Source organism: Bradysia coprophila, unplaced genomic scaffold (genome assembly GCF_014529535.1).
Source record: "Bradysia coprophila strain Holo2 unplaced genomic scaffold, BU_Bcop_v1 contig_151, whole genome shotgun sequence".
Lineage (NCBI taxonomy): Eukaryota > Metazoa > Arthropoda > Insecta > Diptera > Sciaridae > Bradysia > Bradysia coprophila.
Window position 1 is genome coordinate 4899563 of NW_023503423.1, and position 13459 is coordinate 4913021.

Sequence of the window (13459 nt, forward strand, 5' to 3'; positions counted from 1 at the left end):
TCACAAAGGCTATGCAATTTCACGAAATTTCTTTGCATGGCGAAGAATCTGATCCGATTTTCCTCACGATTAAAGCTCTCTTCATGCCGATAATCCATTTTTGGGTGCATTTCGATAAACTTTGAGGACGTTTCTCCAGTTACACGAACCGAACAAGTTGTTTAGTAAGCAATTACCTTTCTAATGACAACCAACAAGACCATGTACGTTTCGTGTATCTCGAGAAATTTCTGTAAGAAAAGTGTATGCTTTCAGTCATTTTTCGGTTGCAAACTTCAACTCCACTTCCAACTCCACATATCTCAGTGTAGATGAATTTTAATAACAGTATTTTACTTGCCACCCGAAGGTGACAAGAACACTCTTTTGAGAGACAAAAGATTGAATTTGCGTTCCTGATGCCATAAAACTGAATTTGCGTTCTTGATACCATTTTCAGCAGATCAGTACAAAAAGATTGCTAAAGTCATTCTGACCATTCGCGTGGTCGAAACAACAAGGCCCTTTCTATGATATTATAGACTTTTTCCATTCAAGTGGCTTCTAATAATGTTTCAAGAGAAAGCCACTCAACTGTCTTGTGAAAGGACGTAGCGGAACAACTGACGAGTGCTAGCTTGCCTAGCCATGACCACCGTTACAAAGTGTCCTGAGGTCGAAACAGTGTCTTCGTCTCGATAGGAAATCCTATCACTATCACTGAACGTGAAAATTAGAGGGATGGGAAGAGAATATAATCTCTGTTAAATCGTACCAGTATGACTGAACGCGTTTAGCTATTATTTTGGTAGGCATTTCAGATATAATAACAGAATTTGCGTTTGAATGATAAAAGACGTGAATGAATGAATTTAAAATCAAGGATTCTTCGAGTAAACTCATTTGTTAATTAAGTGTCTGATAATGAATGATCAAAAAAGGACCCCGCCGATCCAACCGACCACGCAGACCCCTAAATGACCGTAACAAAGTGTCGTGTCTGAAAGGAATGAAAGGAGAGTGCCAGACTTCAGCTGAATGAACTTATTTCATAACGTGAACATCATTTCGATTCCCGTTCCGATTACGTTACAGCTTTTGCGATTGATGTTTAAGTATTCCTTGTGGTTTACAATCAAATAGATAATCAGAAAATTCTCTGTTAATTTATTTGTTGAACTGCAAGTAAAACCGAAACTAAAAGACTCAAGATTTGTTCCTTGTTTGTCTCCTAGAGTGTTTTTTGCTTTTTGTCGGTTCCTTTAGTGTAACAACTTTGTGCTGTTTGGAGTTTACAAGAACTCTTCGAAGTGCGAAGTTCGAGTGGTTGTAACAGGATGCGAATTCGAATTTCTCATTTAAGTGTTCTTGCAACCTTCGGGTGGCAAGTAAAATACTGTTTTGTTGAATCCAACGAGACCGTATTTGCCCCGAAAGTACATTCAATTACCTTCTAATGACCCCAGTACGGCTCGTGTAACTGGAGTAATGTTTGTTAGAAAAGTGCAAGTTTTCGGTTTTTGATGACCTCTTACCAGCCACACAAGCTTCGAAGAATTTTTTTTGAAAGTGATTTTGGCTTATGGGGTCGAATACCTTATGGGGAATATTGGGCAAAAAAAAATTCGAAAAAAAGGGTCCGATTTCGGTCTCCTGTTTTTCAGAAGAATCCTTCATAGCATTTATGTGAACCGATATTGGCAAGTTTTTATTCGATAGAAGGAATGTTATTTTGTCCGCAAATTGCCATCCCGTTCAGAATTCATTTGATTTAATCGATAAACTAATCACAGCATTTGAAATGAAATAAAATAAAAAATAAAAAATAAATTTCTCTCTTTTTCTTCTCATTTTATTTTCATTTTTGATAATTTCATATTTTTCTTAAAAATTCTTTTCTTTCTTGATCTTCTATAAATGTTGTCGAGGTTCTTGTTCGGCAAAACAACAACAACATTCAAATGACTGTGTTTCTAAAAACAACAAAATGGAAATAGAAAAATGGAACTTAAAAAAAGTAAAAAAAAAATCTCAATTTCCTTTCTCAATTTAGGCGTTAAATTGTTAAATATATTTTTCGTTTTAATTAGTTTTGTTTGCTTTATAAATGTGTTGTAAATACTGATTGAATGATTTTCATATAATAATTAATAACTTTTACATAAAAAATGTTGTGATACACAAATTACAAAGTGATTTTTCTCGCTCCATCTCTCTCCCTCTCTCTTTCGTATTATTCAATTTAAATTTTCTTCAAAAAAAACGAAAACATTTTCCACAAAGACTTTCTTCTGAGTAAAATTTTGAATTTTACCGACGACGACCAGTTTCGTCTTATTTCGCCTTTCCATTTTCTATCGAATTAATCAACTCCAGGTCCAAAATATTATTTAAAAAAAAAATAGTTCTTGTTCGACACCGAGTCAGTCAGTCTTGATAGTTAATTAAATTTAGTGAAGCTTTCTATACAATTGTTCCTTGCTGGTACATACAAATACCAAATATCTGGGTCTTTAAAACAAAAAAGGGAAGCCCAAAAAATCTTGCGGCTTCAGACTGAATGCTTACGTCAAATCTGCATTCTCATTCACCAATTCACTGAAAGTATGGACTGGCAAGGTGAATTAATTCCAATGAAAATCGTCAACGAAATAGCGTATGTGCAAGAAAAATGTTTAAACTGTCAAGTCATCGGCATTGAAGCCGTCAAATGATGGCGAAAAGATAAATGGCGAAAGTGAAAATATTTTTACCGAAGGAAATTTGATTTCTTCGGTCTCGTTTTCGTTTCTTTTTTTCTTCTTTCCTTTGTTGTCTTTGTAAATGTAAATTCTTCAAGATTTTTTCTCCGATTTTTTCTTCTTCATTTTTTTGTTTTTTACATTCAAAAACTCACACTCCGTTCCACATTCGAATATTCAATCAATTGGAAGTCATTGTGGGCCATGCAATTTTTGCATCGATTCGTTTATACGCTAGCATACAGTGTTTGCCACGGGCTGCCAAACGTGCTTCTTGTGGACAATCGTTGTCCATTAGTAAAGTTTCTGTTGAGAGAGACAAGAAAACCGTTCAAGTTAAACGTTCCACACCCGAACAAATGCTTCGATGAAGAAATGAACACTTCGACGTGTCGTAGGGTCTAATACTGAGAATTAATTCACCAAAATTTGCCAGATTTCACCAAAATTTGCCAGATTTCACCAAAATTCACACACAAAATTCGATAAATCTGGTGAATCGCTTGGTGAAATTTGGTGAAAGTTTTCAGTGAACCAATTCTCATTATCAGGCCCTGGATCGATTTAATAAATTCAAATGGACGTTGTGCACTCACCTTCACCGTCTACAAGTTTAAATAGTCCATAATCCTGAGGATTTGTTATTCTAGCCTTATGAGCTATTGTTCGGCATACTTCTCGCGTCGTTGTGTGCGGACGTACCGGTAACGTCCTGGTTTGCAATGAGCCATTATATTCATCCGGTATGATGACACGTAATACTGACGAACAGGCGGGCTGCGATGACGATCGAATCTGTAAAATGATCGGACGTCAGTTTTTCGTGATTTTTTTTTAAATTTTTATTTTGCAATGCACTTACATCCAACGAACCCGTACCATCCATTTCCGAAGCCATAAATGTTTTAAGTACATGAACGGCACTGCAGAGTGCGGTGAGGTAGTAACCAGCTTCGCCATTCAACAGAGACTGTTGCAATAAACACCACATGAATTCCGCTTCGATCTCGGCACCGATGAAACCACACTTGGCTACAATAAATACTAATATTGGTAGAAAATCATCGGCACCGAGTGGCTGTCCACGAGGATGTTTAGACGCCTCGAAAATAGCGCTCACAACAGCCAAGAGATACTCCAGTTTTTCCAATGGCAGTTCGGCTTCTTGTAATCGTAATATCAACAATGAGATTTGCTGCATAGCCGCTGACGATGGTGGTGTTACGGTTGACCGAATACCAAAATCGGCGGCACTTCGAGCCGATGCATATTTCACATTTTCGACCAGCAACTGGATATCCGACGTACCAGTGTAAAAGTCAACAAACAGTCCGTACAAATACTCTCGCAACGGCAGCACAACCAATTGATGCATCACACCCTCCAGTATGGTGTCCAAATTTAAGAATTCATCGGCCTTTAGGAGTGAACGAGCACGAAACACCTCCTGCTGGAAATTCCCTTCGCCATGCTTGACCAGATAGTTTTTCATTCCGCTCATGAATTGGCGCATATTACGCATGACCACTTGCGGTGCAACTTCACGAGATTCTTTGGTGCAAGCGATGAAATTTTCAATGTTTCGGGAGAATGTTGAGCTGGTGTCAGCAGCTAGGGTTAGTGCATAGGCGGCTACTGATTCGCCGGGACCACTGTTGTTTTGCTTGTTACGTGGATGGCCTGTAATTGAGATGAAAGATGATGTTAGATTCAACAACGAAAATTGTTTTGGATTTTTGCAATTTCTTCAAAATTCGGGGACATTTAGTGTCAGTGAGAGACTACTACGCAGTTTCAGAGGCTCAGAGAAATCAAAAGTTCCTTATCTCAGATAGTAAAATGGAAAACGATTTTAAGTGATGTTATAGCACAGACAAATCAAAACTTCCGAACTCAAACAAAATTTCTAAAAATAAAAATTGAAAAAATTGACCGAGAACGATAACTTAAATCAATTTGGATTTAATCAATTTTGCATTCCAATCAAAAGTCGGTCAAAGATCACGCACGCTTCAAACTCATTTAAATCCGGATCGGTCTAGTCAGTGTAAGCGATAAGAAAAGGCAATGTTGTTGTGGCTGTGCTCTACACTTAGTTTGAAGATATTTGTAATTTTGGAGATTTAATTCAGAGCGCAGTGGGTGATGATGCCCAGTCAGAAAATTTACAGAGCTTCCCATTCACACATTCGAAGTTCTCAAAATTTTCTTCGACTCTTTGTCCAATGATAACAGAAAAATTCTCAAAGTGTCGAATTGAGCAACCTTACTCCTCAAATTCTATTGTCTTTTGAGGAGTGAAGTTGCTTATTTCGATAAAAATTTAGGATTTTTTCGACTCGCGATCCCCACTCTGCTCATATGTTACTCCTTAATCGAAGTATTTTTCAAAGAAAAATGTTTCAAGACTCTCTTGTTAACTTGATACAAGCGCATTCAATTTTCCGTTGGAATTGACTGACTATATCATGCACCACAGATCTGATCGATTAATGAATCAATGCAAGTGTTCGGTGATAAGCAATCGCTTCGATAAGAAAATTGATTTTATTTTTGTAAATTGCCATGCATCAATGAATTTAATGTGATCGGCACAGTGTGTTCGTGGACCGAATTTTGTCGCAATGGAAATACTCAAACAGATCTAGGGTTTCCCCCATCGTATGCAATCGCAAAACTTACACAATCGTTTAAAGAATTCCTTCAAAATAGCCAATAACGATCGACGCATACGGTATTCTTCGCATATGGCATCGCCCCGGTCAATCGACCGATAAATGCAGATTCTCCGCGATAACCAAAATCCTTCGGCTTTCTCCTCCACAACATGATCAATATTAACGATAATGTCACCGTCATCTGTGAGACCGAACGTTTTTTGTATCGAAAATTTGTCCGTCGTTTTGGTGCAAGGTTTCGGCAGTTCGGTTATCAACGGTCCCATCAGCGATTTCTCGAATGCATCAACTTTCTGTTCGATTATTTCGGCAGAAGAATTCAATTTACGGCTGGATGATGGTGGTTCATCTCTGCCGCTGCTATACTGTCGCTTCCGTCTGTCTTTGTACGGCAAATTTTCGGGAAACGTTCGGTAACAAAACGTTTCGGGAAATTGGCTCAGCGAAAATGACGGCGTGCCGTAAAATAATCCGTATCCATCGTTACAGTACGACGACATGGAAAACGATTTCTTAGGCTGAGGTTTCAATTTGATCGAAAATTCCGTCGTTTGATATTTGATGCGTTTCGGCTTTTTGTCAGGACTTTTGGTAGTGATCAATGGCGGTGGTGCGAGTCGTCGAATCGTCTCCACCTCCTTTATGTCAATAATTATGTACTCGTCGATGAATGCATTCTTCTCCTTGTACTTACGAATGTCGTCCGGATTCTCGAAAAAATCATCCGGATCAACCACTTCTGGCGCTGAGCCAGTCGCACCGTGTTCGCATTCATCATGCTCCACATTAATACTGTGATCGGATGTAACGGAATCGGAAATGAGCGATTCCAAACTTTTGACTTGTTGTCTGATTCTACGCGCTATTGGTGTGGAATGAATACTTGTTTGGCTTGATGGATGAATGGTTGATTGGACGGATATCGGGCCGGTCTTTGTAGCTGCAGATGATGATGACGATGGACAATCAGATGATGAAGGTCGAACAGTTTTTTCACTACTTTTACAGATCGATTCACGACTCAATTTTACTCCGGTATCGTCAACGGACTGTTCACTTGATGTTGAATTTTTGCTCTTATTGCCATTTTGAATGGAATCGCTGTTAGAGCGGTTCGCGTTTCTTTCTTGTAACCACTTTTTGAACCACTTCATGATGAATTGAATATCGGTTTTTACCAGATAATACAAACTGTCGGAATCTAAAGTTTCTCATCGGCACATATAACACGTAAAAATGGCATATATTCAGGCAGTTAGACTATTGTTGAATATCTAACCGAAATTGTTTCTGTTTGTTTTTTAAGAGTTTTTTACATATACGTAAGTTTCACAATGCGTGTAGCGAAATCATCTCCATACAGCGTTTGGTCAACAAAATAAAACACTACACGTGTCCGTGTAAACACTATTATAATCATTGATGCACAGATCGACTAATCAATAATTAAAAAAAATAATAAAATTTTTCACAAATTTCACAAAAAAACGTCAACAACACAAAATGTTAAACGTTCAGAGCGAAGAACGTCCTTACAATGATCGGTGTCAACTAACGTCTTGACCATTTATTCAAATGCTAACTGCTTCCGAATAATGATATTCTAATGTACAGTTACTGTATCATCCCCTCTGCTTTCACAGTTTGTGTTCACTCTACGCTTAATAGTAAACTAAATGCAAATAGATAGAAGCGGATCGAAAGAGATGAACAGAGCATTGAAGTAGTAAAAATAAAATTAGTGCGGTCGATTGTGGTTACAAAATTTGTCGGTCTTGGCTTCTGTTGCAGGTCGAGATTTGGTGATTGTAGAACAGTATGCATTTTTAGGCATTTTTTTACTGTTTGTAAATCGAGATATTCACATTTTAAAATATTCAGAAAATCTTTTACTTCATTTGTGTAACTCGCTGTTACTCCCACTGTTTGAAGCAAAATCTACTACTTCAATATTTTCATAATACCTTTCGTTATATAAGCGAACATTAGCCTGAGCTATTATATTTATCGTCGTTATCGTTAACAGATGATTTACCATTTGAGAAAGTTATTTGGGAAATTATATTCGACCAATATTTTTTGATCGACGACCATTGGAATTTTTCCTTTTACAAATATTTTAATTCTCGCTACCGTTATTATCATCAAATTGGTACCAATTAGATGGAAATATTGGTAAATGGAATTATTTTTAACGCTCAACTCAAAACTAATAACGTTCGATTATTACCATCCAAAGTTATTTTCTGAAAAATTCTTTGGAAAATTTTGATGAAATCTGGATTTTGTAGAAAAAATCCATATTTTCGACTTTTGAAACCTCGCTTCTGGTGACCTAAGGGGCTGTGACGACACCTTTGACGCCTATTTTGAGATGTAGGAGCTAAGGCCCATCTGGGAGCATATAAGACGACCGGTGAGAAATCGTTGAGTTTTTGTCAAGGCCGTTCCCGAAAGAGTCTTTTCTTGACCCAAGTTTTTTTTAATAGGAAAACACTGTCTCTCGATGTTATGGATCGATTTGAAACAGTTAAATTGAAATCCTTGTTTCTAGAGAAACAAAACTGTCATTTTGTCACCAATACGAAGTGAAGGCACTTACAGTAAAGGTTAGTGAAATTTAGACATGAATTTGATTCAGCTAGTCCATTTATACAAACAAAATTTCACATACGCTTTTATACTGGTTTAACACTATTTCACCCGTATAAAGTAATAAAAGCACTTTTGTTTGTGTATTTCTTTAACATTTTACTGCAGTGGTATGTTCGCCAAACAAAAGAAATATTTTAATCAACGGTCAGGGCCCTGACTAGGCCATAAAACTTAAAATGCACTCGTACGCTCGTGTTATTTGGTAAATAAACAATGAAAGTCAATTGCTTAGTGCTTTAGATTTTTTGTTTTCTCAATCGAATTGAATCGACCAAAATTCGATTTTATGAATTACGCGCTCATATTATGGACTGCAATCTGATTATACAGAAAAAAAATTGGATTTCACCTAAAATCATCAAGGTGATTCAAATGAAAACATGATCGATACTTCTGTCACTCGATACAAAAAGGTATGGCTTTTTATCAAGCGCTGTACATCACATTGCAAATCAATTTCGAACAAGCAAATTGCATTTGTTCAACAGATAATAACTGAAGTAGAAAAATAATATCGGTGTGTGTCTCACAGAAGAATAAACTCAATTTTTATACACACTAAGCATGACAATATAACGTGATTTACATACAAAACCATTAGACACTTTGAACTTTGTTTTTAGGGGCATAAGAAACAAAGTCTACTTGAACGAAAATTGCAATTAAAGGACCATTAAAACAGTGATGAAGACTAGTTGGCCAGGTAAAAAATTTGGGTTTTGCAAACATATATGACTGACTAATAGCTGAAACAATAAACGAACAATTCGGTTCGAAGAATTATATTATGTTTGGCGTCACATTTAAGCCTTTCTTATAGCCAGTTTCCTATATGAAATTTTAACGCTTCTCGCACTGAGCGCATACGTTTGTTGGAATGATTCATGATATTTGTAAATATTAAAGTCAAATAAGTAAATTATGAGTAACCAGAGGGTAAATGCATTAGAAAGACTTAGATTAAAACATTATGCGACTGTACGTCCAACACATGCAAAAGAAAGTAGATTATCTACAAAGATTGTCGTCGATAGATGAATGAATATTTTTTTGTCAGATTATTTACAATTTGTCAATTGCAAGAACGAAACTGAAACTTCTCTGACTTCATTCGCTAAAGAGTTATAAAATATTTGGCCATTTATACAGCTGAGTATTTCTGAATATATAAATAGGTATCGCTGAATATCAGCTGAGTACTACTGAATCTTTCTGAATATGCAGCTGAATGTTGCTGAATATCAGCTGAGTACTACTTGATCTTTCTGAATATGCAGCTGAATGTTGCTGAATATGCTGCTGAATATCAGCTGAGTACTACTGAATCTTTCTGAATATGCAGCTGAATGTTGCTGAATATGCTGCTGAATATCAGCTGAGTACTACTGAATCTTTCTGAATATGCAGCTGAATGTTGCTGAATATGCTGCTGAATATCAGCTGAGTACTACTGAATCTTTCTGAATATGCAGCTGAATGTTGCTGAATATGCTGCTGAATATCAGCTGAGTACTACTGAATCTTTCTGAATATGCAGCTGAATGTTGCTGAATATCAGCTGAGTACTACTGAATCTTTCTGAATATGCAGCTGAATGTTGCTGAATATCAGCTGAGTACTACTTGATCTTTCTGAATATGCAGCTGCTCATTTATTTTATTAGTCGCAAGACATCAAAACCTTTTTTTTTATTTTTGAGAAAACCAGGTCAAAATTAGTTTATTGAGCAGTGAGATGGTATCGCCTCTAGCAAATTCAGATAATAGTAAAAGAAAATTCAAAGAAAGAATTAATTAATAATTAATTTGTGATCGTCATGTCGAACATAAATATTTGCTAGACACGCTCCGAACAATAACAAGCGTATTAATAAATCAAATAAGGTTCAAAGTCATTACACACACATTCAGCTAATCTTTGTGATAGGCGTGATTTACTTAATCGTAATTAATTTTAATTGAATCGTACGTTTCTTGGCGGCCAAGTTATCCTTTATTTAACATTTTTATTTTTGAGTCAAATCGACAATAATAATCTCCTGCCGAACAAATATTTACGAAAACAAAGTCTGAAATTTACTGAAATTTTGACGACGTAGTAAGAATATCGGCAGTCGCTTCTTTTTTTTTGAAATTCTAAAAACTATTGATCCCAATCCGAACTAGTATGAGTCCGAGACGCACAAATTGCACCCATCACAAGATTCGATTTTATTTTGCATTTTTCTTTCTTCGTCATTGTTTTGGATGGATGCGCATTATTATGTTGTGTAATTTTTGTACTAATCAATTAAAACGATTATTTAATGATGATAATAATAATAAATTAATTGCGACTGAGAAAGAGCCTAAACAAATTGTTAGCTGCTTGTGCGTTTTGTAATTTTATTCATAAATTCAGGACAAATATTGATGTTACGAATTGCCGTTTGAGTCGTTCCATTTACGATAGTATAGACATTGGGAAGGCATATAATGAAATGAACTGGACCAAGGCAAATTTACATTAGATAAAAACGTATCAGATGTTTGGTGGTGACGTAAAATGTGTACAAATATTTTTACTATAATCGTGCCTGCAGGCATTGTTATCGACAGAGAGAAAATAAATATTAATTCAGACTTGCTAATGAATGAAAATGATCAAATTGGTCGAACTAATTGATACTGTTCGAAATTTAAAAGAGAGATTTGTGTGCGTCGCCAGTCAAATTTTTGTGAAGTTTCACTTTCTACGTACCGCAAATTTCAATTTTTTAATCCTAAGCCGGATAAAAGAAACTTTTCACTCCGAAAAATCATTTTTAAACTGTAAAAAATTCAGAAAAAAAAACTCAAATTCCTAAATGACCCAAGGATTCTTGACGATGGAAGAGAATCCCTAGAATCAAAAACGAAAATTCTCTGACTCAACTGAAGATGTTACAATCCTTCTGGTTTTTGTGTCTAACTTTTTCTGAACAGCACAACAACCACAACAAATTGCATGGCCTCAATTTAGCGACCAATTAATGAGGAAATTAGAATAACCGTTATCTCGAGCCACTTCAAACTAAATCGGATTAGAGAACGTTTCTAGACTTGAATCAAGTGTGTAAGTTCCATTGTTTCATGCGTGCGTTTGTAAATGGCAATACAGTTTTCGTTCAATAGCTACTTACGATTCAAGGAAATGTAAAAGTCCACCAGAGAAATCATTGAACATTTTTTCGCCATTCAATTAATTACGACAATTACGTTTGAATGTTGTATGAGCCTAACAGGACCTTTTTTCTTTAAAAAAATCAAAGAGTAAACTAGGTCGGGTACCTAGCGATAAGTTTCGGAAAATTGTCGAAAATTGTGAATTTTCAATTTCCAACATTCATGTTGGCCTGACGTCGATAAGCTTTCCAGTAATTTCTGGTAAAAGAAATTATTACGGACGACTCTCTCAACTCTCAACAACAATGTTCAACGGAATGAAGTAAAAGATTCGAAATCAATATGTCATGACAGCACTTCCATAAAAAATGAAGTAATAGATCCGATAGTAAAACTTCTGATAAGCTTGCCATCTGTGAAAGGATACAGCAGCTGTATGATGCTTGTAGTACGTCTGTGAGTACATCGAATTATATTCAATAACGAAATTCGTAAAATTGTCATCATTGAACATTCTTCGACGATTCAAAGAAGCATCGTTGAATCGACTAACATAATCGACGCATAATAGACACTTTTGTAATTGGCCATTGCAATCATATTTCAACTTTATTCAGGGTTAAGTTAGGTCAGACAAACAGAAGATTGCAGTCGCGGATGAAGTTTTTTTTTTCATTTCTTTTATTTTACTCTAAATATTATGACAGACAGACTCAACGAGCGAGAATCTATTTTTAGTTGAAAATTTAGAACAAATGTTTGATCATTGAGAGATGACATATTGAATGTTTATTTACATTATAGACGTTCGACGTTTTTGATATGATCAGAGACGAATTCAGGGTGCATCACCACTTAAATATGCCTATCAATGTGGACAATTGAAGTCGCGACTGTACACACGGTCGAAATGGAGCAGTTTCATTGAAAAGAGAAAAAAGAAAACGTTTCGCCACTTTTAATTACAGACATAAACTGATTCTGTCAATCAATTTATTGATTGGAATGATGTAATAGCAAGCAGACATTTCGTAATGGCCTCAGTTATCGCACTAAGCAAATTTAAATGGTAGGTCCTATTGGCAGGCGCCTGCCAATAGCCAGATATTATTATAATGACTATTGGCAGGCGCCTGCCAATAGTCAAAATATTATTAAAATGACTATTGGCAGGCGCCTGCCAATAGTGAAAGTATTATTAAAGTGACTATTGGCAGGCGCCTGCCAATAGCGAGATATTATTATAATGACTATTGGCAGGCGCCTGCGAATAGTCCAGAATATTAAAATACACTATTCGCAGGCGGAGAGGTGTAGCATGTCGAGAATATTAGATTAGTTGGCGCGGCGCCAACTAATCTAATATTCTAGACATGCTACACCTCTCCGCCTGCGAATAGTGTATTTTAATATTCTGGACTATTCAAATTTACAGCTCAATAATTTCTAATATTTCTCAGCAATCTATATGTTAATTAGCTTTTGAGAATTGCATAGGAAAGTTTATTAAATAAATTTTCTCCAGATGTAATCGCCTATTCTATGAAATGATGTGGACATTACAAAAAGGTAGCAAACAGATAATGACAATCAGCTAACCTTGTTGCTTAAATACACACTTGTGAGTTCGTCTCGTAACACAAAATTGGTACTTCATGTAGTGTATGACTTTCGCAGCACCCAATGTAATATACTATTTGTACTAGATTAATGAAGACGACACAGCATATGCTGTGATCAGTTTAGAGATGACCCATTGGAACCTTGAATTTTTCTGCTAGTACTTTTTGTCTATGTATCGCTTTCGCGTTATTCGTCATCTCATCATATTATGAAGTGAATATTCGCACAATGTATGTACTTACGAATAGCCTCTTCTTCGCTATTCGCACATTCTGAGGAAGTGACCTTTGGTCAAGGTCCAACAAAATGACGAAATGAGGCGTATTTCGTCAAAGGATAAATTCAGTAAAAAAAAACGAACACCTTCATCATTCAATTTGTAGAAGGATGAATTCAGTTGATCAATCAGAATACAGAAACCTTCCTTATTCAAGTTGAAAAAGTATGAATTCAGTACCAAACTCATTCTGTACACAGTTTGTAAACGGATGAGTAAATTTGGAACAAACCAAACTCTTACCTTTTACAGTTAGTAGAAGGATGAATTCAGTTGAAACAAATCAAACTCTTTCCTTACACAGTTTGTAGGAGAATTAAAAACCAAACTCTTTATTGACACTGTGTGTAGAAGGATGGATTC

At 36.0% G+C, this 13459-nt stretch overlaps 1 protein-coding gene across 9 annotated transcripts in view; it reads right to left on the minus strand.

Annotated features, from left to right (window-relative positions):
• Window positions 1-2271: 2271 nt before the first annotated feature.
• Window positions 2272-13459, minus strand: part of LOC119074555 (protein sprint) — a 167043-nt gene continuing 155855 nt past the window's right edge. For 7 of the 9 annotated variants that reach the window (XM_037180745.1, XM_037180744.1, XM_037180746.1 and 4 more), the window contains 3 exons: window positions 3583-4400; window positions 3317-3515; window positions 2272-3026 (listed from right to left, as the gene is read on the minus strand). In XM_037180745.1, the coding sequence (XP_037036640.1) occupies window positions 2902-3026; window positions 3317-3515; window positions 3583-4400 (1142 nt within the window). In that variant the 3' untranslated portion in view covers window positions 2272-2901. Of the gene's footprint in view, window positions 3027-3316; window positions 3516-3582; window positions 4401-5402; window positions 7029-13459 lie in introns of those variants that run through there. The other 2 variants (XM_037180748.1, XM_037180750.1) reach the window with 2 other exon arrangements.